Source organism: Natrix helvetica (assembly GCF_964273705.1).
Source record: "Natrix helvetica genome assembly, chromosome: 2".
Lineage (NCBI taxonomy): Eukaryota > Metazoa > Chordata > Lepidosauria > Squamata > Natricidae > Natrix > Natrix helvetica.
Window position 1 is genome coordinate 28,990,371 of NC_138552.1, and position 27,542 is coordinate 29,017,912.

Genomic DNA, 27,542 nt, shown 5'->3' on the forward strand with positions numbered 1-27,542 from the left:
TTCTTTTTTCAAATATGTATTTCTCAATGATCAGCTAAAAAGCAACTTTTTCTATCCTGTCTGGCATAAAATCATATTGCACTTCCCAAATTTTTCTCATTGTCATCCTTTGTATGTTTTCAATCATAATTCTGCAAAAGTTAAAAAAAAATACAATACAATACAATACAATAGCAGAGTTGGAAGGGACCTTGGAGGTCTTCTAGTCCAACCCCCTGCCTAGGCAGGAAACCCTATACCGTTTCAGACAAATGGCTATCCAACATCTTCTTAAAGACTTCCAGTGTTGGGGCATTCACAACTTCTGGAGGCAAGCTGTTCCACTGATTAATTGTTCTAATTCTCAGGAAATTTCTCCTCAGTTCTAAGTTGCTTCTCTCCTTGATTAGTTTCCACCCATTGCTTCTTGTTATACCCTCAGGTGCCTTGGAAAATAGTTTGATTCCGTCTTCTTTGTGGCAACCCCTGAGATATTGGAACACTGCTATCATGTCTCCCCTGGTCCTTCTTTATCATTAAACTGGACATACCCAGTTCCTGCAACCATTCTTCATATGTTTTAGTCTCCAGTCCCCTAATCATCTTTGTTGCTCTTCTCTGCACTCTTTCTGGAGTCTCCACATCTTTTTTACATCGTGGCAACCAAAACTGAATGCAGTATTCCAAGTGTGGCCTTACCAAGGCATTATAAAGTGGTATTAACACTTCACGTGATCTTGATTCTATCCCCCTGTTGATGCAAATCTCTTCCCCCTCCCTCCTCACAACAATCAATTTGATCTCCTTTCTTATGTACAGGGACAACAGTTTTCTAATAAAGCACAGACTTTATACACAGTAAACAGTTGCAAAGTCATTCTATAAGCCAGTGGTAGCAAACCTATGGCATGCATGCTGGAAGTGGCACGCAGAGCCATCTCTCCGGGCATGCCAGCCATATCCTGTTGCTCTTCTGGGTTCCGGGACACCCATGTGCTCTGGCCAGCTAGTCATGTGCACAGGAGCGCCGGAACCCAGAAAAGCAGCTGCCTGGTGCACATGTGTTCACCCGGAAGCTGAGTTTCCCATTTCCGGCATGCACATGCATGCTGACCAGCTGGGCTTTGCATGTGCATGCTCACCAGAAGCCGGAAGTCCAGGTGATCAGTGCACCTGCGCACACTGGAAACCAGCCGCTCAGATTCTCGGCATGTGCATGTGTGACCGGGAAATTGCTCTTCCCGGTTCTGGCACTCCCCCATGCCTGCACATGTGCTCCTCTTTTGGCACTCGGTGCCAAAAAAGCTCACCAACACAGCTATAAGCAAACCATTTTCAGATTTTAATGCTTTTTCCAGTGACATTTCTACACCTACCTTTCCATTTTTCAACATTCTGGAAGCATTATTTTTTTTCATCTATTTTTCTTTTGAACATTAATATTTATAGCATTCCCTTCCATACTGCTTTTTGATCTCTTTCTCATACATAGCTCTGAAGTCAAATTTGCAGCATTCTCTCACTTCCTGTTTCAACCCAAATAATTATATCACTTTGATCTAAGTCGCAAAATCTTCTGCTGGTGATTCTTTGTTTAGGTGCCTTCATTCATTTCCAAAAATGTCATATATTTCAATCAAAACCATGTAATGTTTTCTCTTTTATTCTTCCTTGTTCCTTGTTCTTAATCACATTTTGCAATTCTATTTTTTGCTGCACACATTTTCTTAATAGCGTTCTCTCAGCAATTTTGTAACACTTAATAAATTCTTTTCTCATACACATTTCATGTCTTCTTTCCATTGAAGTCCCATTCATCTACCTTCATACACTTCTCTGGCATGTTGTAGCCTGTTAATTTTCTAAGCAGTTTCCAGAGTCATTTTCATTGCAGGAGCAACAAAACTAACCTCATTTCTTAAGAATTGTTACATAGCAGTGACCAGACAATAGTATAATTGCTGGGAAAACATTTTCCACCCAAGGCACATGTGTGGATTTGCATGCAGAGTGCAAGGATAGATCCAATGACAGCTGGCACTTCAATGAGGACATAATCCATGGTTCCTTTCCTAATATATTCTATAAACTCGCTTCTGTCAGGATTCTCTCTCATGCTCCACTTTTTCCTGAAACTTTTTTTCTTTTCTTTTCCCCCCAGCACTTTCTTTCTCACATATCAATATTATATCCTTGATCGTTCCCCAAATATACACACCCTATTCTGTCATATATTCACCTCATTCTCTCACTCTCGCACATCTCTCATTTTTCACTCTTTCTTTCTCTCACCCACAGACGTATGCACACAACCCCTACAGAAATTAAGCTTTGCAACAGCCTAACAATTAAAAGCAGCCTCTTGAAATGCCCCAATACATCTGTAGATGGGAAGGCAATTGTTCAAAAGGGATGCCTTATCACAGAAGGTACAAGCAGACCAGGGGTGAGTTCCTGCCAGTTCTAACCTGTTCTATAGAAGAGGTTCCACAAATCTACTGTGCCGTTTTGAACCAGTTCCAGCTTCCTCCCTCAACCTGTCCGCACCACGCTTGCCTCACTCGCCGCTCACTGATTGGCTGGCTCACCAATCGTCCCGCCGGCCTTTAAGAGTCCTAACTAAACCTTAAAGTCTTAAGGCTGTCAAGTTTAAACATCCCTAGGTTTTTGTTTTCTAAAGGGTTTGGGGTGCAAGGGTCATGTAACGTGACAGCTTTAAGACTTGCACACTTCAATGCCAGAGTTTCTGAGACAACACTTTGGTTGCTAAGCAAGAGCGTTGTTAAGTGAGTTTCACCACATTTTACAAGTTGGCCACGCCCACCGGTCACATGGCTGGCAGGCCACTCCCACAAAGGCCATACCTACAGAAGAGATTCTAAAAAAATTTGAAACCCACCACTGAAGCAGACCACCCTCCATCTGTCAAATTTTCCAAACCACAATTAAAGTTTAAAACAAGCCTCTGTTCTTACAAACAAGATTTATAGAAAGAAAACCTAGATGGGTTCCCCGGTGCATTTTTTTCTCTTGATTTCAGCACAATAATTTGTGTTGCAATAGGGTAAAATGGAGTCTTCTCTGATTCACGCTTCAATCTTGTTGGCTGTTTCATGTCTGTGTAGGTTTTTCTTGGCAATAATATGGAAATGGTTTGTTGCCACTTTTTTCCACAATGATTTTCAACTTCCCAATGTTGTTTGGCATAACATGATGGTCTCCCATTCAAGTACTAATCAGGCCTTCCTTTGAAGAACAAATAAAACTCAGCTAGACATCCTTGTCTGCCCTATGTGCGCAAACATCTATCTATCTATTATCTATCTATCTATCTATCTATCATCTATCATCTATCTATCTATCTATCTATCATCTATCTATCATCTATCTATCTATCTATTTATCTATTCTCTAATTCTAGATCAATGTACTTTTTTTAAAGAATTTTATTGGTTTTTAAACATTTATGGAAAAAGGTAGAGGGGTGCATAGAAAAATATGGCAGGTCCCACGCTAGTGGTAGAAATCCCTCCAAATCTCACAATTTTTACAATATTAAAAGCAAGATATAAAAGATAAGCAAAGAACAGAATCTTATTCTATATTGTATCAACCATGTGTTCAATCATTTTTCCTTTGTCACTTTCTAGTATATCAACAATTACAGATATTTCAAATACTTTTATTTTTGTGACCTGAGCCTTTTTGATATTGCTCCTTCCTCCCTGTCCCCAGGTGGAGCTACAGCCCTCCCTTCCTTCATATCTTGTACCTTGCTACCCTTTTCACTACCTTGCCTGTGTTTGTCCTCTAGGAGAGAGAAATGTTTTTTAATGAAGGCTTCAGCCTCCTGCACTGTATTAATTCTAATCCTATTTCCCTCCCAAAAGATCAACATTCCCTCTGGTAATAACCATCTAAACCAAACTCCTTTATTGTATAATTTCTTTGATAAAGAGGAATACTTCCTCCTTTTTTCTTTTCGGAATCTGCTTAAGAATGGTGATTTCTTCATCTTTATATTTTAGTGGTCCCTCCCTTTGGGCCCCAAGCATGTACCTCCCTTGGAACATTATGACTTCTAGCATATGCTGAATTAATCCTATAAACCAGGTCCAGGTCCCACCACAACTGTTCTTTGTCTCTCTTAATATATTCTGCTAAGATTGTACTCATAATATCCTTAAGATCTTCATTTTCTGTCTCTGGTAGGTTCTGCAATCTGAGAAAAAAGGACATTCTTTCAAATTCTATTTTTGCCATGAAGTTTTCCAATTCTACATTTCCCTTCCAGACTGCTTTAACCTCCTCCCCTAGCCCAGCCGTCTCCTCCTCCAACACCATAATTCTCTGTTTGTTTTCTGAAATATGATGTTGAACACCTCTGAGTTCATCTTTAAGACCTGTCACCTCTTTTTGACCCCTCATAATTTCTTGAAACATTTGGGTAACAGATAGCTCTTTCGGGCTCTCTCCAGACCCTTCTTGTTGTAACGATGAGGTACTTTTCGTTTGCTGCATGCTTGGACTGGAGGTGGCAGACGGAGGAGCCGAAAATGACTTGCCCTTTGGTGGTTTCTTAGGCCCCATTTGTCTAAGTTCAGAGATGTATATAAGAAAATGGCGTTGGTGGATTGCGCAGCTGTGCCAGTCCAAGGAGGCAGGCAGATCCAAAAGCGAAGAGTTAATTCTCCTTCACCGTTCCAAGACACCGAGGCACAGCAGAAAGGGGAAAGTCAAATAATCAAAGTCCAGGTAGACCATGTAACAGGAGAGGTCTCGGTCTCCCTCAGAGATGGTAATAAGACAATACCAGGTTTTTTTTTTTCGAAGGTAGTTTCAAAAGGCAGACTTCATTTGTAAGTGCAAAGACAAAGGACGGAAGGGAGCCACTTAGCTCCTTCTTTCACAGGGAGAAGAACGGAGATTTCCATAAGATTTTTTTTTAAAAAGACAGCTCAGCAATCATCTCTTGCAATTGAAATAGTGATCTTTCTCACATAGTTAGTTCAAGAGACGAGTCAGCCTTTGTTCTCTCTCCATTCCAATATAGAGAGAGATAGTTCAAATGCCGCTTAATCCGGGGGGGGGGGTGTAAAGAGAAGAAACACCCCCCTCTAAATAAGAACACGAACTTACAGTAGCCTGCTGCTTGTCCTTTAATGACAATTGAGGAGATCATGGCGGGTCCCCCACCACCAGCATTCAGCCGCTCTTCCTTGGATAACCTCCTTCCTCCCGGAGCCCATTCGGCAAAAGGGCGGACGGCCCGAAGCTGTCCCAACACCCCCCCCCCGCTCCCCGGCTCCTAGGCGAGGCTGAAAACACCCCCACCGGCTGCCGCTGATTCCAGGGGGTTTCAGCGAGCTGCCCTTCGGCAGGGGACCCCTCCAAGGCCCCCTGTGCTCCTTACGGAGCCAACCGAGGAGACGAGCGGCGGAGAGCACATCGGTCGCCAGCAGGAACCGGAAGTGATCTCCAGATTTATGTATAGGTACCTTAGAAATAATGGGATAGATTCAGAGTTACACAGACTGTAGGGCAACTGTATGACAGCTAATTTACCACTCCCATACATTTCTTGAAACCTGTTCCAGATTCATAATGATAAGGTAACATAGAAAACATTTGTTGGCTATCCAAGATTATTTTTAAATTTTTGCTCTGTAGCAGGTTTCTTTCACTTAGTAAGAGGAGGTTGGATTTAACTCTTTTTGGTCCTATTTCAAATGAGTTCCCTGCACAATTGTTTATACATCCAAGCATAACATCACCCAACTCCCATTCCTCTTTTCACCTTGTGTTTTAGACCAACCTTTTCATTTATGGGACAATAATTGTGTTAATATAAATTGACATGCAAAAAAAAAAAACCAGTCAAATGAAATTACCTAGGCAGAATCAACCCATGCTTTTATTTCCATTGCATATAAAAATTTCATATGAAGGTATCTGACATACAGTACTATTCCATAGGCTGTAAGAGAGGCTAAGAAACCATTGAATTATTTGCAATGTTCGCATACTCTGTCACTCTAAAGACATACCCAAAGGAAACAAAACCAACTGAAAACAACGAAAATATTGTCCAGGAATTCTGTTGTAATAGTGTCCCTTTTATATTGTGTAAAACAAAAGCAATCGTATTCCTTTGGGCCAGGGCTGCTAAAATCTACAGTTTGTGTCAAGGAGGCGGCTCTGTTTTTCTTGAAAAAGAATCTCTCCTTTCACATGCTACATGGGCTGGGCGTGGGTGGAATGGAGATGAGGTATCTGAACTACGAAGCTTCATGTCCAAGAGCAGCAGCGAGACATATTTCAGCCATTGTTGATTTTGTCTAAAACAGTGTTTCCCAACCTTGGTAACTTGAAGAAGTCTGGACTTCAACTCCCAGAATTCCACAGCCAGCATTTGCTGGCTGGGGAATTCTAGGAGTTGAAGTCCAGCCATTGCCAAGGTTGGGAAACACTGGTCTAAAACTAACGGTAGTGTTTCAAGGATGTAGAAAAGCTACAGACAGTCTTCTGCACATCCATTCATACAGAAGCAAGCTTCGGCTGCCTGAAAGCTTATTGGAGGGAATAGGTCGTGTTTTACAGTGCAATATCAAGACAGGTCTAATCTGGAGAGCCACTGTATTAAATAATCTGCCAATATGAATTGCCTTGGTATGGACAGAAAGTGACTGCCTTGTTTCAGTGGGGCTTCAGAGCAGTAGCTGCCATTGATTAGTGCTCATTCTTGTTGTTTAAGTGTTGGTAGCATTTGTTTTTCCTTTACTTTTTCTAAGAAAGGTGAAGAATCCCTCAAGAAATGCTTTGAAGGGGAATGTATATTCCATTAGAGCAGGGGTGTCCAAACTTGGGAACTTTAAGACTTGTGGACTTCAAGTTCCAGAATTCCCCAGCCAGCCATGCTGGCTGGGGAATTCTAGGAGTTGAAGTCCACAAGTCTTAAAGTTCCCAAGTTTGGACACCCCTGCATTAGAGAGAAGGCATTTATTCAAAAGGAGGTCAGATGCCAGCAGGGGCATCCACATGGTGTCTCAAAGAGTCAAGATGGCAGTTTCAGCTGCACAGTCTCTTGCCATCCTACCCTTAAAAAAAAACACCTTCTCCCCAAAACTCAGCTTCAGTGGATCCTGGAGAGTGGAAAAGAGAACATTCCTAGATGGGACACAACTGAAGTCCCTTTATTTAAAAAAGCATATTGGAGATACGCCCAGCCCATGTTTGCTACGACCTTTTTTCCAAATGCAGCAAAACAGAAGAAAATTTTGTTTAAAGTTAAGGCACAGCCCTGGGACCAAAGACCTGCAGCTTTTAATTTATATATCTATGTATTTTATCATTTTTCTCAACTCTTCCATAAACAAGCTCTAAGGTGATATAGGATATATTACACGAGGTTGGAAAATGTACAAGGGGAGTATGTATACACAATATTAATTCTCTCACCAAGAGTTTCCAAATATAGCAACACCATCCCAGCAAGATGATGTTATAATAAGAACTTATAATTTACAATTAACATTACATTATATACATTACAATAAATACATAGCTGTAAACAGAGACAAACAAGACTTATTACAAGTAAGGTCATTTGGTGAGAAAAAAATATGCATGGCACAAATAAAAAATAAATAAATGCATTGTAAAATAAATGACAATGTTGTAAAATTCATTTCATTCTCAAGTTCTTTTTTTTAAAAAGCTTTTGAATGTGATTTGTTCTACCTATATTATCTGATCACATTTTTTTTGAAACAATGACATGAAATCAGAAATCAAAAGGAACAGACACAACATTACCAAGAACAGTAACTTGCAAGCTAAAGTATAAATGCAAACTCATATTCCTCTCACCTTTTCCCCATTCTCCCACCCTCCTTTTCAAAACTGTACCAATGTTTTGCATTTTACTTGTGGCAAAAAGAGAGAGCACATGTAAAGTCACCTTTTAATATATATATTTTCAGCCATGTGTGTGCTATCACACACTTCAGGCAAAATAAAATAAAAAACAAAACAGAAAAGATTGTACAGTGCATTCAATCCCTGGCTCTAAAAATTATTACGCTTCCTGTCATTTGATTGTCCATGTGTATGGGTGTATTTTTACACAATGCAGTCTCCATTTTCTTTGAAAGTTTAATCTTACAGTGTGCGCTCTAACAAGATCCAGCAATGAATGAAACCTCCTTGAAATTAACATTTGGGAAATCTTGTTAAAAAGCAAAGATATTTATGTATTTAACAGTTCTTTCCTCCGAACTTGCTGGCTCAAGCCAGAGAGCACTCTTCTTTATTGATTAAACTATTAGTGCAGAAAAAAATACCCTTCTATGTCCATTTAGATTTTTGGAATTTATATTGCTTTTTTTTTCATTAAAATTCCAGGCACTCTTGGGGACTGTACAAATGTCGAAGTAGTGAAGGAGAGGCCATGAATTCATGCTAACAGCAATTTGATGATATTCTTCCATTCATTTCCCTAGCTGGTATTTTTTTAACAAAAGGCATTAAGAACTAAGAAAGAGTCAACACATTAAAACATTTTTCAAAAATCCTCATTATTCAGTGCTTACCGTAAGAGCTTGATATATAAAACAAGTCTTAATTCTAAATAAATGAAGGAATAGTTCCATTGATTACAATGGGACTAAAGCCTTATTAATTTAGGCTCCATCCAATCCAATCCTATTTCTGTTTTCATTGCAGCAAAACGAAGACTCAAGATTCAAACCCAGTCCAACCAAGTTGCTTCAATACTGGGATTACAATAGCTCTGTGCAAAGCTTTTGCATACCGTGAGGAGCTGTTTTATGCAAATGTAGACCAAAGATAGAGGATCTATGTGGTCAAGGAAATGTACCATGTTGATAAAGCAGCATGAATAGGTGCCTACTAATGCAATCTGGCAAGAGAAAGGCAGCACAGGTCAGGTGAGGATGGCCCATTTCAAACCTCACAGACATCAATCTGCATTGATGTCTGCTACTGTGCATAGATTTCCCACACATAAGTATAGCTGTATGCTACAGCTACAGCCAAATTTAAAATTAGATACGCAAATCCCATTTTAATTAACAGCCATAATGGCATGTAATTCTACAAAGGATGGCAGTCTACACTTTGCTCTGCAATACTCCCCCCCCCCACTCCTTAACAACCTATCAGTTTTGTAGAGTAGTGCACTTCCCATAATAGCACAAACCCTCTCAAAAAGTTTTTGACAGGAAAAAAAAATCCCTTAGAAACAAGTTTATTCCTGATTTGTTTGCACAAATACAATCTGAAGTACTGTGCAATAACAGTTGCCCACATGGCCCCAACCAAAGTATTTATTTGTTGGTCTTAGTAAGTCATTGGGGCAAAAGACTCCTACAAGGTTATTGTTCATGCCAACAAACTGCCTTGTGGAAAAGGAAATATTCAGTTAACAAATAAAACATTTGTGTATATAATAGGAAAGTCACCCTTATACTGGCCATAGATCTGAAAACCTCAGATCTAAATTTATTCATACTTATGAGTATCCAATGTTTGTTTTGGAGCATTCTCAAGTTTCTATGCACTATTGTCGTTCATTTCAACCTTCTGAACCCCAATGCATCTACTATAGGAAGATTGAATCCTAATGGTCCACATTCCTGCCACCCCTCAATTGTTGCAACCCAAATGTTGGGGAACTGCTACTCTAGTGTTCCACTAGATTTCAAAAATAATTGGTTTGGTTGAGGGGAATTAACCCACAACCATAAACCTTGGATCTGCAGGACTAAGCTATCTGTGAGATCAAAGAGCTCATAGCAGATAATATATTGCTGCTTTTTGGACATTTACAAAGAAAAAAAGATAGAAAACAAAGTGTTTTCCTACAATAGGAGACTGGGTAGGTGGGTGGGTGAGAGAGAATTAACAGAGCATCATATACGTATCATTGGTCTATAAAACAAAAGCTATTTTATAACAGTTGAAGGAATTGCTATGAAAAATCTAAGTGCAAACAAATATAAAATTCAATTTATCCAGTGTAGCATATACATGTACTGAAAACTTGCAAGTTACTCTTTTTTGGGGATAGGAGAAGAGGGAGGAAGAAAAAGCCACTGGCAGATGAAATTCGGAGGGTGTTGCATTCTTTTAAATATAATAACCCAACACATTTAATAATAAAAGTAAACTCTACAAAAAGATTTCTGTTTTACATATGATACAAAATGCAGACTTCAGTGCAACCATTGAGCTACACCTTTTTCAGTCATGTGTCAGGAAGACTTGAAATTAGAAAAGTATGTGATTTCCACAGCTTCATCTTCCTACTGATTCATGTTGTATCCCCATATTTGAGTGCATTTGTTTTCCCACTAGACAACTTGATTCATTTGCTGGTCACTTTCTTTAGATTCTGGTGTTAATCATTAAAGGTATGGTATTAATTGCCTCCTCATGAAATTAAAACCTAATACAAAACAAACATATAATCTCACACACACACTCACATTAGCTTTGGACCAGCCTTTACTCGTTGTGAAAAACAGCTGTGAGTGCTGTCAGTCTCTCATCAAATCAGCCAAGCTGAACTCTTCATTCAACTGTTCTTTGCAGATGTTTTCCTTCATTCTCTGGTGCCATGGAGATGAACAATTCTGGTCACACTAATCCTGAGTGCTGAACTAAGTTTTTGATCAACAAACAACTCTGGCAGATGACAGTGAGGCATGATCATGGTTGTGCCATATGATATGCACTTTGGAAACCATTTTCAGCTTTTAAAAACAGAAAAGGAGAGAGTATAGAGAGAGCTATGCACTGTTACGTATCAGGAGACCGTTCTTCTAGCACACAAGGTTCTGACTGATTCTCCTCTTCCTCCTCCTCTACCACCTCTTCTCCCACTTGCTCATCAAGTGGAATTTCTGTAGACTCTGAGTCTTGGGTGCAAAGAGTCTTGGAGTCACTGCAGCTGGTATCTTCTTCCACTTGACTTCCACTGTCCTTCTCTGTGTCTGATTCTCCATCTTCTTCCAATGTTAGTTCAAACTGAAATTTTTCAGTTTGTCCTTGTCTACCTTCCTCTTGGTCATCCGATGCAGGAGAAGGACTCTGAGGGATTGTGCTCTGGTACCATTCACGATTGTCCTCCAATGTATCTAAGATGTCTTGGGCATCTGGGTGGACAAGGTCTGCCCAGGTCTCCCAAAGAGGATGAACAATGTAGTCTATAAAGCCCACCTGTTACAATGTAGAATTAAGAGGAGATGTTATTCTAAAGAAAGAAGGAATTAGGTTTATCACATTATGTATTAAAATTAACTTCATAAGAAGCTATCTTTTTTATTTAGTTCTTTTCTATATTATTTGTGTTCTTAAATGAAAACTTCAAATTAATCTTTCATAATTTTGTAGGCTTTTTTTTTGGTATTATATCAACCATTTGTGTAAAGAGGACCTTGAGGGAAATAAACAATAGGTTACAAGCAAAGAAATATTCCTTAAATCAAGGGGAATGAGATAGCATTGGGAACAAACTCAGGGAGACTCTGATTCACTGAGATATAAGAGGAAAAGTAAAGTCCAATCAGTCTTCCAAGATTCAATTAGGATAGCCTTTTCAATGTAACATAGTTCTTGTCTTCCTGTAGAATCAGAAAGCCCCAATACATCACGTGATGCCACTGTGATCACATGAGTTTGACACCCCTGCTCTAAATCAACTACATTGATGTTTCATCTTTCAATTAAATGATTACCTGTGATTTTTCTACAGATGCATTGTGTTTATCACACATGGGACTTATTTCCATGCCTCTTTCTCTTTCTCGATCTCCCTGACGAAAGAACTCTTCCATTATTCTATCTGTCCATTGCCGATATAACTGGAGTGGCTTTGTTGGATTGCTTAGATCTGCACAGTGTACCATATTTTGTAGAACCTAAATTAAACAGTAAAAAAAATATTGAGAAAACTTGTGGTGTTATTCTACTCTTTTTCCATTTGCACATTTAGTGGGTGAGAAAACAGAAATCTTGAAAATACATGGAGTGCAAGGTTTATTCTGAACACCAGGAGGATGATATGCCGTGCGTTTTTCACACTGGCATTAATAGCTACCAATTATCTCACATCTATAGCTTTGCCTATATTAAAAGGCCAAAAATGTTGTAAGTGCAAGACTGATCAGTTATGAAGATATGTGGGAATTAATCAAGCCTGTTAGCCACCCTCAAGAGCAGAAAAAAAAAATTCAGACACTGACAGAATAGTCTAAATTAGGTCTGGCCTGCAGGCTGCATGAGCATTTGAATGAAATTTTGAAAGCCAAACTTCAGCGTTGGGTACTGCTTCATATGGAAATGTTAAAAATGGTTTAAGAATGAAAATTAATTTTAAAATTTTGATAGCATGCAGGTACATTTAAAGTAATTCCATCCCTTCACTCCTAAGTAGAACTTTGTGGATTAAGAAACATTTCAGCAAACAAAACCATCCAATTAACTACCCAACCAAAGCAACGGATTGAAACTTTAGACACTCCTACTTGTGTATATATGCATTTGTGTAATGATAGTGTTGACATTTGAACAACAAAACACAGTGGGGACATAATGGATTGCACTTAATCTTGACAGTTTATATTTAGGCTCTGACTGAAAAAAAAAAAGCATTTCTGTACCTTTACTAATAGGTATGAGTAAGCAGGTAGTCTGCACTACTTCACTTATAACACTTATAACTTGTTCTGCAAGCTGAAAAAGCTGTGCTTAGCAGAACAAACTGATTAATCATTAGTTAGTGTAGATTAGTGTCACTAAATGAACAGTCAAGGAAGAGCAAAGTACCGCTATAAGATGAGGCACCTCATCAAGGAAGAATGCCCCATAAGCAGCCATAACCGGGAAAATGTTTTGACAAAAGGGACGGTAGTCAGTCCAAAAAGTTGAGACACACTGGTTATCTGAATGTAATGAGGTGAAGAAAGAATACAATTAGTTTAAAATGCAGAGTATCTTACCTGAATCCTGTCTGAATAGTTATCAAGAAGTAGAACTCCAGAGCTAGTCACTTTCTTGGTTTCAACCATTGTTTTCAAATCAGCCAATAGATTCATATGCTTAGACATATCTGTGGCAAGGACCTTGGAGGAGAAACAAAAGATAAAGGTCACAATAATTGCTTTTGTTTTAAAAGCTATTACATCTTGGTAAGGGAATTAAAGAGACAGTCCGTGAAAATATCTCAATCAGTAGATCTTATGGAAGCATAACTTTTATAAATCAGATATAAGACCCATTTCAAACTATCTCCCCCCCCCCCAAAAAAAATCTGGTATATCATTTTTCATTTGAGCTATATAAGAGCAAAACAATGAAAGTAATATCAAGTTTATGATGAAATGCATATTTAAAAATGGAATACATTAAAAATCATAAATAAAAAAATAATGGATAAATAAAAACAACTCACAATGTCAATGACCATCTTCCTTAATGATTGCTTCTGCTTTTTTGTCAAGTTCTGGAAAATGTCACAATTCTCCTCCTGCAATAATTTGAAGCCAACAGCTAGATGATGGTTTTCTAGGACTGATGAATCATTATACATCAAGGCAAGTTCAGAGTCTGCAAGAAAGTCCAAAGACAGCACTGTTAATAAAAATCGCGTTTTTGTTTTTATAGAAGTTATATATTTTGGGTTTTAACATTATTATGGCATCCAAAACATACAACTACATTAGGAAAAAAAAAACCACTATGGCTAATTGCAAATCAAATCTGACAACAGACTTTCCTCCAATTCCAATTCTCTGTTCAGTTTTTAGAAATGGTTTGAAAATTACAAGGGCAACAAAATAAGAACAAATTAGGGCTGATCATGAACAAATGTTTCAGCAAACGCTTCCCTTCTATTGCACAAATGCTCAATAATTTTGTAATCAAATAATGGAATTTTCCAAAAGACTTGGAAGCTATCAGTGGCAAGTGGAACAGAGATCTCCTTCATCCCTCCCTCTGTATGGTACAATTCCTTAATCATATGTCTGTAGTTTGTTGACTTAAATGTACTGAATATTAACATTCCACTAACGTAGCTACGGAGATTCTCATTCATCCAGGTCATGGTTGTCCCAAAGGTGCTTCTTCAAGAGGCAACTGGATTTTCTGATTTTTCTTTGAAAACATTTCACTTCTCATCCAAGAAGCTTCTTCACCTCTGACTGGATGGTGGAGAATGGAACAATTTATATTCCTTGCAGACAGCTGGTCATTTGCATTTTGCGGTTGGGGACCCCTGTTTTAGATAACAATATTTGTGATTGATCTGCCATTCTTTAAGAATAGTGGTTTATATTTCTTTTTCCTTGGCTTAAAGTGACATACAGCTGACCATGCTGGAATGCTGGTTTCTCCAGATTAATCAGCACCTTCTCCATGATTTGTCCTTCTGCTTTATATATAGGAGAGGAAAGCATGACTGCAATTGGGAACTGTGTGTGCTGAAGAGGGACAACTTCACCTTCTGATAAATTGACTGCAAATTCTTGGAATCATGTCAATGTCACTTTTGAATGTACCAAAGTTTGTATTTTCTAGTGAGATTCCTGTGAAATTATTCCTATTGTATGCATTCCTTTTGCAAAGCTTTGAAAGATCCAACTTCCTCATTAAAATCATCTTCTTGTGCCATATCCATCATCGGATGTTGGCAAATCATGTTGGTGATCCTATTTTTATCAACCTCATTAAAATGATGACCTTCAATTCCAGTTTATGAGATAGCAATCCAGAGAGTTCACTTGAATCAAGAAGTTCTGTGGGAAACTGAGCAGCATTAGCTCTGTGATAGAATTTGCATATGAAGAAACATTTTTGGGAGAGTTTTGGTGACACAGACCTTTTCCAGAAAGAGGCCCTGAGGAAGAGACTGTGCAGTCCTGAGATGGATGGGGGAGGAGAAAAGAAGTCCAAGGCTGTTGTATTATCTGATGTTCTTCCTTAACCTGTTTGCAATAGGTGTCCCATTGCTATATAAAATGAGAAGTTCATTAGGCAGAGGTTGCAAATTGCCTATCCTGCAATATGAAGGGAACTGCATAATGCAGAAAATGGTGGTTTTTCCAGGGAATAGGAATTTATGAGAGTGAGGGCAGACTTTGGCCATGGTACCAAATCAGTAGAAATGTTACACTGTGCAAGTTGTGCATTTTGCCTTGCTCTTCTTTCTCTGCTGAAATGTTGATGTTGAAGGCAGATGTAGTCACATTGAGGGACTCTTGCACTAATTAATGTCTGCCACACATTCAAAATTGATCTTTGTTTTTCTCCTCTGTCTTTTCTTGTCTCCTCATTCTGTAATTTTCCTTGTGGCTCTGCAGAAATACAGCCCTTTCATTCTCTGTTTCTTTATCTCTTGCACCCCTTGACACGTTGCAGTGATGTTTGGTGTCATCTCTTCACCGTAACGTTTCCCCCTCTATTTCCAACTTGCATAATTACGTTGATGAGATTCATTTATTTTACAATATTGTAGATTGCCATTGTTACCTCAGAACAGTTTAAAAATGGGATCATGTGACCTCTTGAAGGTTAGGGCAGGATTGATCTACCTGCACTCCAGTGGTCAAAGGAGAGACCAGGCTACACTCAATTTCATAGTAAGAAGCAGTTGAAAATAGGAAGGGCAAGGACTGGGGTACATAGTAGCTAATATATTAGTCTGACACCAGAGAGAGCCAGTTTTCTACTCCACCTGCAGGTATAGCAGCTCACTTGATGACTTTCCCACCTACTTCACAAATTTGTGAACAACTATAGATGAATAGACCACTATGGATATACATACATAGTTGCCCATTCTCCTGAATGGGATATAGATGCATGTACATGTTGTGAGCCTCCTCAGGGAGCACATAAAGCAATAAAAATATCCAGGTCTTTCTTCAGGCACTTGTTTCCTTGAGAGCCACACAATGAATCAATTTCTTGCTAGTCGGTGGGGGAGGAAATGATGGATTGCAAGACTGACTGGGAAACTGTAGCAGAATTTGAACAAGAAGATCATATGACTGCTGTAGCAGCCCAGCAGCATAGCAGTAGTGAAGCAGCCACAACTTCCCCTAATTTTGTTCTCTTCGGAAATACTGATCCTGATTTTGGATGCATTATGTAAGTTAGCCCATTTGAGATACTTCTCTATGATCCACTACTTCACCTAGGTAAAGGTCATGACAACAAGAGTTTTAATAGTATAGATATTCCAAATGGGCCAGAAAACCCAGGAAAAATACAGAGCAGTGATTTTCAAGCTCAGCAAGATTTGTGGGCTTCAACTCCCAGAATTCCACAGTCACCATACATATATTAGTTACCAAAGTTGAGAAGCATTGACCTAAGGCAGGAGTCTTCAATCTTGGCCACTTTAAGACTTGTGGACTTCAACTCCCAGAATTGAAGCAAAGCTGTCTGAGGAATTCTGACCTAGAGGAATAAGTAGCATTCAGAGACCTCCAACAATCTATCAGAAGAAAGCTGCCTTAGATTTCCCAGTTGCGTGAAGCCCATAGACAAGTAAGAATGGAAAGACCTTGAATATCCAAATGAGTGAGTGAACAGGAAAACCCATTCTTCAAATTCTCATTGTGACGAAGGGACACTGGACTAGAAATATGCTTTTGATGACTGACCATATGATGTATGCAGAAGTCTACATATCCAAAACCATCTTTGTTGCTTGTTCAAAGAATCTCAAGTATATAGGCAATCAGTACAGTCAGAAATAAACTAACTTACTTGTGTTGATAAGAAATTGGTTTGAAACCCCGGGATGGTCAACATCATGTATTGCACTGGCAAAAATAGCAGCTAGAATCTCCAAGTCTGTGAAAACAGCCTAAAAGAAAGAAAGAGGAAATATTGCGGAATAAGATAATGGAACAGAGAAGAATGACTAATGGAGAAAATGTTCTAAATGAAACAGAATTGCACTGGTCCTCTCCCCTTTTTTTGCTTGGATCTCTACTAGTACAAACACCACTGTGTTTGTTATTTTTTCTGGAGGGGAAAAAGATTGAAGTCCAATTTATAAAATGTTTTTATAATAAAGTTTCAAATGTTGATATCTTTAAATGAAACTTATTTTCTCAGTATCTAATCATTTGGCAAGCCACCTTGGTGTATTGCGAGACATGACAGTATGTTTCACAAGTAGGTTTTTTTTCAATTTCACCCAGATGTTGTGGACTTACCTCCAAAGCTGGGGTTGACAGAAGCACATGTGTTGATTGTACAACATCAGCAGCATGTATATTGTTGTGATATGCCACATCTGCATGATAATGATCCTCCAGTGTCATCAAGTAGGTTATTAACATGTCTGGTGGAATCTTAAACGTTTTTAGCAAATCCCGTTCCTGCAGTTACAGAGAGAAAAAGTAATTATTTATTCAGAATAGGTAAAGTCCTCTGGAAAAGAAAAGGGAAAAAAGTTGTTTCCCCCTTAAACATACCTGAAAGATTGTATACATGACGACTGTCAAAGGTCGGTTCCCAGATAATTCGGCTATTTTAAACACTTGGAGGCCCCATTTATTTACATCTTCTAGCTCCTGATATAAAACCAAACAAAAAACAGAAACTCTTACCCTGGCTTTGCAATAGACTTTGTACAAAACATCTGCTCTTGATTTCGTTGTATTTCAGATCTTAGCAATCTAATTTTTAAGATTTTAAATAAGAAGTAGAAATGTTGCTCCAAACTGAATACCCTAAAATGCTTCAGTACTGCTCTGCTCTGATATAGCAAAGAGCATTAGGAAATACTCTGGGGAATAAGGACACCACCTTACTCTCTTATGTTTTGAGAATACATTTATAAGTTTCAAAAGAAACTATTTTTCCTCCAAAGATTTTTTTTTTTGCAATTTTCTTTTAGTGTAAACATGGCATCTAGAATTTTTGTTAAATTCTATAGGTGATCTTATTTTTAAACAAATCCATTTGACTTCTGCAGTTACACAGTTCTGATGCACAATGTGCTAGCGAAAAAAAAAAAAGAATCCGAATCTTTATTTTCTCACAAATCGGTGTGTGAGATTTTACACATGTGACATATACATTCATATAGACATACGGATATATGTAAATATTTGTGAATGTAATTTTGTGACTGTATTTGGATCTGAGTTACAGATACTGAATCGGCTGGAAATCAGCATTGCTCTTACCTTGGATAGAATATCTTCTTGATCTGTTTTGACTCCAAATTTGGGGATACTAGAATTTGTTAAGCTGGAACTGTGCATCAATTTTTTTACTCCACTGATTTGAGACATAGGTCGTTTCTTTTTCTCTTTTTCTTTCTGTGTTGGAGATGGGATTTCCACTTCATGCTGCTTGTCTTTTAAAGAAGAGGGAAAAAAAATCTATAATCTATTTGTAAATTGCAGCTACCTTGCAAGAAGTAACATTATCTGCAGCATAGCTTTTTTTAAAAAAAAAGTATTTCAAAATAATTTTGAAATAAGAAAGATGCACGTGAACACAACAAATCACCATCAGACCTATTAGCTTGTTCTTTTTCTAGTTCCACCTTAGCTGTGAAAAACAGCTAGGTGATAATTTGGGGCCCGTCACTCTCTCTTTCTGCCCAATTCACTTCACAAGGTTGTTGTGGCAACAATAGGAGGAGGAAGGCACATTGGACATGTTTGCCATCATGAGTTATTTGCAAAAACTAACAAAGGCGGCATACAAGTAAATAATAAATAACTGCATGGAAATCTATGTTCAGGACCACTTTAGTAATAGATTTAAGCAATCTAACACTGGTCATTTACTCTCTCAGTAGTGTAGCAACACTGATATTACATACAGCTACAAAATCTAATGATGTTGATATAAAAAAGCTTGAATATTGTATATGTATTAGATATTTGATCCTATTATTTTATGCGTTCCTAAATCTTGAGTGATGTTGTTACCCCATTATTGTAGTTTGAGTAGAGATACAATACAATACAATAGTAGAGTTGGAAGGGACCTTGGAGGTCTTCTAGTCCAACCCCCTGCCTAGGCAGGAAACCCTATACCGTTTCAGACAAATGGCTATCCAACATCTTCTTAAAGACTTCCAGTGTTGGGGCATTCACAACTTCTGGAGGCAAGCTGTTCCACTGATTAATTGTTCTAACTGTCAGGAAATTTCTCCTCAGTTCTAAGTTGCTTCTCTCCTTGATTAGTTTCCACCCATTGCTTCTTGTTCTGTCCACAGGTGCCTTGGAGAATAGCTTGACTCCCTCTTCTTTGTGGCAACCCCTGAGATATTGGAACACTGCTATCATGTCTCCCCTAGTCCTTCTTTCTCTTAAGTTAGACATACCTAGTTCCTGCAACCGTTCTTCATATGTTTTAGTCTCCAGTCCCCTAATCATCTCATCTCAGTATTTTCCGTGTCTCAAATATAACCTATCACAAGATTGTCTCTAAAGTGCAGTGATAATTATCAGTTGATGAAGAAGGTAGTTATTTTTACAAATATTAATTCAAGAATATTTGGCTCACAATTTATCTCGCAAATCACAGATTTTCAATATCTGTCAACAGATGCTTCTCTGTTTGCCGCTAGTTTGGGAACACTGCAGAAAATGAGGCCAAGTAAACCAATTATGCATTGAGCATAACTAGGACAAGGTTTACTCCAATTACATTGACAAAATTAGGAAATAATAGATGATTGAGCATAAAAAGTTGGCCTGTGTTTTATGAATGAACAAATGAAAATAAATAATAAAGGTGCTACAATATCATATTTATTTAAAAGCCAAAGTTCTGAGATAGATAATAATTTCAAAAACTGTATCAAGCTGGAATAATTCTAATTGTTGCTATGAACATGCTGCAAGAAAGATCACAATCATTGTCTTGTTTTCAACTAACCATAATTTGTTTCATCGAAACCTGGTTTTAACTCTAGCCTGTTTAAGCAAGCCAATTTCAAACCTGTTCCTGAACTTGATTTATTTTTTCCTTCCCAAATGTTTAAATATATTGTAGTTTCAGTTCAAATAATTAATAGCAATTAGCTGTAAAGCTGTAAAGACAATGTTTTTGATAAGCCTTCCTTTTGAGCAGATATAATGCACACATTCAAACATTAACTTCAAAGGATGCAATGTGAGTAATGCTTATTAATTCCCGGTGAGTTAATGACCTCATCCTAGGTCAGTGATGGCGAACCTATGGCACGCGTGCCATTTGTCAGGGCACGCAAGGCGCTGCCCTGTCAGCTGGCCAGCGCGCATGCATGTAAAATGGGGGGAGCACCTGTAGTGCACGCATGCGCACAGGGGGGATTACGCATTGCATTATGGGTGCGGCACGCCCACACACAACCCCCCTGTGCTCCCCCCACTTGTGGCACACGAGCCAAAAAAGGTTCGCCATCGCTGTCCTAGGTTGATCCCAGGTGAACAAAGGCATGCTCTCATCCCGTGACATAAGATTTTTTGCAGACTCATACTGAACAGAAAATCAAGATCAGGATCACTATTCTAGCTCTTAATCTCCACAGTAGAGGTAAACATAAAAACTTCCCCACTGCCACAATTGATGGCAACAAACATAATATTGCTATTCCTGACAGTAGATTGTTCTCCTCCAATCCAATGTTCTCATATGTGTTGTACTATTATTCCTATAAATTCCTGACAGTCAACACCAGTTTATATTTTCTAGACATGGGAGGGTATCATGGTAATTCAGGTTCCCTCTCAAAGTTCCTCTCATGCAAATTAGGCAGAGAAATTAAATCTGGCCAGAAGTCTGAAATCTGTTTAAGACCTTCAACTCAAATCAATGGTGGTTTTGTAAGATTATCAATATGGAAGCAAAACTGCTTATATTATATAAGGAATCAATGTTAATTTTCCCTCACATAAAAGGTTCATTGCTAAATGCAGAAAAAAGAACTCCAAACAATTCTTTCTCAAATTCTTATTCTCCCCCCCCCCCCCAATAATATTGTATCATATTCTCGATGTTGTCAAACTGTAAAACCACGTGAAGAAATACTATTTTTATTTGGAGACTCTTTTTTCTCCCTTTCCTCTAAATTAATGCTAAGAAAGAAAAAAAAGATGATGCATGTACAAAATATTTAATTCTGCATACATATTTCAGTTTAGAAATGGGGGAAAATCTATTGCCATGTGTATGTATTGGCACAGATCTTTTCTTTAATCTTTTGTATTTTAGATTTTAGCAATCTAATTTTTCAGATTTTAAATAAGAAGTAGAAATGTTGCTCCAAACTGAAAGCACTGAAATGCTTCTGCTCCGATATAGCAAAGAGCATTAGGAAATACTCGAGGGAATAAGGGCATCACCTTACTTACTCTATCTTATATTTTGGGAATACACTTTTAAGTTTCAAAAGAAATTATTTTTCCTGCAAAGATTTTTTTCTTTTTGCAATTTTGTTTTGGTGCAAACATGGCATCTATTGTTACATGTATATATTGGCCCAGATCTTTTCTTTAATCTTTTAGGTTAGGCTAGCATTTACTGGAAAAAGCAGAAAATTCTGATCCGATTGCTACAGACAAGTGAAAATGTCACCAATTTTCAGCCAGAGGCAATCAGTCCTCTCCTATTCCTTTACTGATCACCAATTAAACAAAACAGAGGAGGGGGGAAAAGGATATGAACTGACACAAACCAACAGCAGCTGAAAAATAATGACTCATATGTATGCTTTTTTTTAAAAAAAAATATTTTTAATTTTCAAAACAAACACAACACATCCTTCTTTACATACTGTAGAAAGTGTATCAGTTGGTTACAAAAAGGCTTTACTCATATGTATGCTTTGATGTTTATAACTTCAGTCATATGAACAAAGTTTAGAACCATCAAAAAAAGGGCTCTAAAGCAAGATGTCAGATGCATTCAAGTGGAAGGAAATATTAGAGGGGTCATGGAATTCCAAGGGATTTCCTAAGGTTTCATTCAAAGTGAGCAAATCTTACGAATGAAGGTGAATATATGTGTCCCAGAATAGTGTTTTAGGATCCAAACTGGGTCGGTCAAAAGCACGAGTTTTCAGACTCATGCTGGAGCCCATCTGTAGGGAACTTCTCTCTAGCAGTATGTGTGCTGTTCTGTGTGTAGTATTTATGGCACCTGTTGTAAGTGGCTTATTAGATGCTGATTGTGGATGTTTTAATGGCTTCCTTTTAAGTCATTAGCTGTCATTTGTTTGTGCTGCCCAGCCCTCGCCTTCTAAGTACTTGGTAGGCTGGTGGTAAATCAGCACTTCTGTTGACTGAAGAGGGGCTGGTTTCCCAAGCTTCGATCACTTTCCTGGCTGTTTTAGAACTGCCTCAATGCAGCATGGCATGGAAGCAGTCAGCACTGGTGAGGTGTTATGGAAGACCAGGATGCTTCAATAGCGGCCTTCAGCTCTTCTGCATTGTTCGGTCTCATGTCTCTCATCTTTCTCTTGGCAGTGCCCCATAGATTTTCTATGGGGTTCAGGTCAGGCGAGTTTGCTGGCCAATCAAGCACAGTAATCCCACAGTCATGGAACCAGGTTTTGGTGCTTTTGGCAGTGTGGGCAGGTGCCAGGTCCTGCTGGAAAATGAAGTCAGAATCTCCATAAAGCTCGTCTGCGGAAGGAAGCATGAAGTGCTCCAAAATCCCCTGGTAGATGGCTGCATTGACCCTGGACTTAATGAAGCACAGTGGACCAACACCAGAAGATGACATGGCTCCCCAAATCAACACAGACTGTGGAAACTTCACACTGGACTTCAAGCATCTTGCAGTGTATGCCTCTTCATTCTTCCTCCATACTCTGGGTCCTTGGTTTCCAAATGAGATGCAAAAGTTGCTCTCATCAGAAAAGAGGACTTTGGACCAGTGAGCAACAGACCAGGTCTGTTTTTCATTATCCCAGGTAAGATGCTTCTGACATTGTTTGATGTTCAGGAGCGGCTTGACAAGAGGAATATGACATTTGAAGCCCATGTCCAGGATCCGTGTGTGTGTGGTGGCTCTTGATACACTGACTCCAGCCTCAGTCCACTCCTTCTGAAGGTCCCCAACACTTTTGAATGGCCTTTTCCTGACAATCCTCTCCAGGCTGTGGTCATCCCTGCTGCTTGTGCACCTTTTTCTTCCACACTTTTCCCTTCCACATAACTTTCTATTAATGTGCTTTGATGCAGTACTTTGGAACATCCAACTTCTTTTGCAATTATCTTTTGAGGCTTTCCTTCCTTATGGAGGGTGTCAATGATGGTTTTCTGCACAACTGTCAGGCCAGCAGTCTTTCTGACTTTGTTAATAGGAAGATGGCAAGGAAAGTCATTTCTGTTGACTGAAGAGGGGCCGGTTTCCCAGACTTCAATCACTTCCCTGGCTGTTTTTGTGCCTGCCCATCCAACAATTTTATTAGCTGTAAAATTGAATGTCCTTGTTCATTGCAGTGTGAGGTTACCAATGAGTTTGGGTCTCCTCATGTGACTGCTGAGCAAATGTTACATCTCCTTATCTCAAACAATTTCATTCCCAGAGATATAATTATGCAATTATTTAATGGGTCCTATTGTGCTCTACTCAAAAGAAAGTAATCTATTTCTACCAATAATTTTTTTAAAAGCAATAAAACACGATCCAGAATTGTTCAGATTCAGCAGCCTTAACAGTAACTTTGTACAAGGTTTTAAGCCTTCTTTATTAATAACTGAAGGGAAAAGTCTTTTATAAAACTTTTATAAGATTTTATCAAGAAAATAGGTGGGTTGTGGTATTATTCTTCACATTTCTTCAGTACCATATATGAAGGATTGCTTCATCACTACCATCTTGCATGCAGATGTTTTCTCATTCATTTTTTTTAAAAAGTCCTGCTGGAGCCCATCAAAAGTCTTTTAGTTTCATAGTGTGACCCATAATGGCTAACCAGGTGTCTGTAGGAAGCACACAAAAAGAGTCATAAAGAGGAAGTTCTTCTAGGTATTCATTTATATAGGTAAGTCCATTTCCATTTTTTTCCTGGAAATTGCTTAGTAATTTTTCTTGCCAAAGGTCACAAAATTGAATTTTCTATCTAATCCTCTGAATAATGAAAGGGGTGGATTTTCAAAATTTGTGTTTATTTTGGATCTGACTCACAAGAAAGAGAAACTTAAAGCATCAAGAGGACAAGTTCTAGTCAATGCTGGCATCTCCATCATGCATTATTCTCCATCACATATTGTTGGTTGGCCCACATATATTGGCAACAAATTATTGTCTGGAAGCATTGAGATTGAACTGAGAAGTGGCAACCTTGGCAATAGTGCACGACTTGATAAACTTATTGTGTCAATGCTCATGCCCTAGAATTGATTAACGGTTCTTATAATCCTTTAACACAATAATGTCATGGATGTTGTGTTATATAATTTTGATGGAGGCCATCACCAGTTTTTTGTGAGAAGAATTCTAGTCTGCAATAAGATCCTGGATACTTCTGCTTCATTTTGTTACCAATCTACAAATACTTATTACTGAATATTTTACTGCTTAATAATTAATTGTTTCCAATATTTTTTACTAATGAAAAGCAACCCTACTTTCATTTACTAATGAAAAGCAAAGTATAGAAAACAATTTTCATCAATTTATTTATCTATTATTTGGTAAGTTCCCCAGTCACTTACTGACAGTTGAGGGATTCTTCAGAAATTATCACATAGAATATGGCAGAGGGAACTGAGACATGCAAATTATCTTTTTTAGTTTCTGGGTTCTATTTCTCCCAGGCAGTCATCTCTTCCCTCCTCCTTCTTGCCTCCAACACTTCTGTTTGATTGTCAACTGATGATGGGAGAAGGCCAAGGAGGGAGTAGAAGGGGCGCAAGTGCCCGATTGTCATCTGAGTCTGTCCTACTGCACATTTTCTTTTTTTAAAAAAATCATACTACGCAATAAAAATACATACAAATAAAACTTTAGATTATTCCTCTATTTTCCAAATTCCACTTCAATTTTTCTTTAGTTAAATGAATATTTCAAACAGCAAGCAATTTGAATATGGACTCTGCTTTACCATGCATCTTTAAGTCAGCACAGCAGTAATGTTAGACTATTTAGATTGCAAAGCAAAGAAAAAAATATATTGCTATGAGGCAGGACCTTACATGCAACCAATTTTGCTTGCTGTTGATGCTGCACAAACAGAAGTCAAACTTAATAAATTCCCTGGTGTATACTTTGCTAAATAACTTAGGTGAGTCTCATTCTTGTCTTATTTCTGCCAAGAACATTCTGAACCAACACATGTTCAGAATCATACCCAGATGGCTCATGAGCGCACAGGGAATTAGTGAATTATAGTTGCTGCTTGTTACCAAAATTGGGTTTTTATTTTAAATGTCAATGTTGCTAAGGTTATGTTAAACACAAAAGCCCTACATCTTAAAATGAACCATCAGCTAGAAAACTCTGATAAACAATATAAAAATGCTATTTGACCAACAGCACAAATCTGTATCACAACTATATTCTTGATAGGCAGATGTCTTTGCTGACCGGATCCAATTAGAATATTTAGATAGGCATTTAGAATATTTACACCATTCATAGATTCACTTCATATCTTTCTATCACAGCATATCCATATATCATTTCCTTAGTTGTCTTTTTTTTCCCCTTTAAACATTTCACTTCTCTCTCTCTAACTCCTTTCAACCATGGCTTTTCCAGTCTTCATCTTACCATCTGTTCACTTTTTCTTCATTTGTTTTGCGATTCTATCCTCACACATTCTCTCAGTATTATGAAACCATCTTAATATACTTTATTGTATGTTCATTCACTTTGGTACTCAATCTTCATTTCAATATCCATTTATTTTTCATATCTTATTAATTTACTAAATATATAGTCATATAGGGGTCAGTAGAGTACATTAACATGCTTATCGCCCCTATCATTATATTTTTATTCTCTTACTAGTTGGAATACCCGTGCTTCACTACAAAACCCATATGATCGGGTTATGCAGGAGAAATTGGCTGAGTGATGGTCGGTGATTGAACCACATATCTCTCCCGCTGCCTTGAGTCTGGAAGCAGTTCCATAGGTGGAAGGTATAGACATTTTGGTGAGGTACCGATGTTTAGTACTGTAAGGAGTCCCAAGCCGCTCCTGAGTGAAGGAGTGGAATGTCGGCCAATTTGAACTGAGGTAACGGAATGTGAGGCAACTGGCAGTTGGAACAGAGTTCTTTTCAGGTGGGGAGGGGGAGTAGAACTCCTTAGCATCAGAGCGTGTTAATTACTCTATATGAAATACTAATGATCTGAAGGTCATTTCAAAAAACCCTTCCTTAGTGAGCACCTAGAAGCCAAGAGGAACATACATGCCAAATTTCAAGTTTGTAGGTTTTACAGTTCTGGAGATTTCGTGATGATGCATGAGTTGTATTTCGCTTTTATAAATATATATACAGGTGAAACTCGAAAAATTAGAATATTGTGCAAAAGTTCATTTATTTCTGTAATGCAACTTAAAAGGTGAAACTAATATATGAGATAGACTAATTACATGCAAAGCAAGATAATTCAAGCCATGATTTGTCATAATTGTGATGATTATGGCTTACAGCTCATGAAAACCCCAAATCTACCATCTCAGAAAATTAGAATATTACATGCAATCAATAAAACAAGGATTGTACATAGAACAATATCGGACCTTTGAAAAGTATAAGCATGCATATGTACTCAGTACTTGGTTTGGGCCCCTTTTGCAGCAATTACTGCCTCAATGCGGCATGGCATGGAAACTATCAGCCTGTGGCACAGCTAAGGTGTTATGGAAGACCAGGATGCTTCAATAGCGGCCTTCAGCTCTTCTGCATTGTTCGGTCTCATGTCTCTCATCTTTCTCTTGGCAATGCCCCATAGATTCTCTATGGGGTTCAGGTCAGACGAGTTTGCTGGCCAATCAAGCACAGTAATCCCACGGTCATTGAACCAGATTTTGGTGCTTTGGCAGTGTGGGCAGGTGCCAGGTCCTGCTGGAAAATGAAGTCAGCAACCCCATAAAGCTCGTCTGCAGAAGGAAGCATGAAGTGCTCCAAAATCTCCTGGTAGACAGCTGTGTTGACCCTGGACTTAATGAAGCACAGTGGACCAACACCAGCAGATGACATGGCTCCCCAAATCAACACAGACTGTGGAAGCTTCATACTGGACTTCAAGGATCTTGTAGTGTGTGCCTCTCCATTCTTCCTCCACACTCTGGGTCCTTGGTTTCCAAATGAGATGCAAAAGTTGCTCTCATCAGAAAAGAGGACTTTGGACCACTGAGCAACAGGCCAGGTCTGTTTTTCTTTAGCTCAGGTAAGATGCTTCTGATGTTGTTTGTTGTTCAGAAGCGGCTTGACAAGAGGAATACGACATTTGAAGCCCGTATCCAGGATCCGTGTGTATGTGATGGCTCTTGATGCACTGACTCCAGCCTTAGTCCACTCCTTGTGAAAGTCCCCAACACTTGAATGGCCTTTT

The 27,542-nt window shown here is 38.5% G+C and overlaps 1 protein-coding gene across 12 annotated transcripts in view; it reads right to left on the bottom strand.

Moving 5' to 3' along the window:
* Positions 1–5,861: 5,861 nt before the first annotated feature.
* PDE4D (phosphodiesterase 4D) overlaps positions 5,862–27,542 on the bottom strand; it is an 821,955-nt gene continuing 800,274 nt past the window's right edge. For 11 of the 12 annotated variants that reach the window (XM_081943197.1, XM_081943192.1, XM_081943198.1 and 8 more), the window contains 8 exons: positions 18,210–18,382; positions 17,493–17,591; positions 17,232–17,396; positions 16,777–16,876; positions 13,454–13,608; positions 13,002–13,124; positions 11,739–11,921; positions 5,862–11,220 (listed from right to left, as the gene is read on the bottom strand). In XM_081943197.1, the coding sequence (XP_081799323.1) occupies positions 10,801–11,220; positions 11,739–11,921; positions 13,002–13,124; positions 13,454–13,608; positions 16,777–16,876; positions 17,232–17,396; positions 17,493–17,591; positions 18,210–18,382 (1,418 nt within the window). In that variant the 3' untranslated portion in view covers positions 5,862–10,800. The remainder of the gene's footprint in view (positions 11,221–11,738; positions 11,922–13,001; positions 13,125–13,453; positions 13,609–16,776; positions 16,877–17,231; positions 17,397–17,492; positions 17,592–18,209; positions 18,383–27,542) is intronic. The other variant, XR_014174534.1, reaches the window with a different exon arrangement.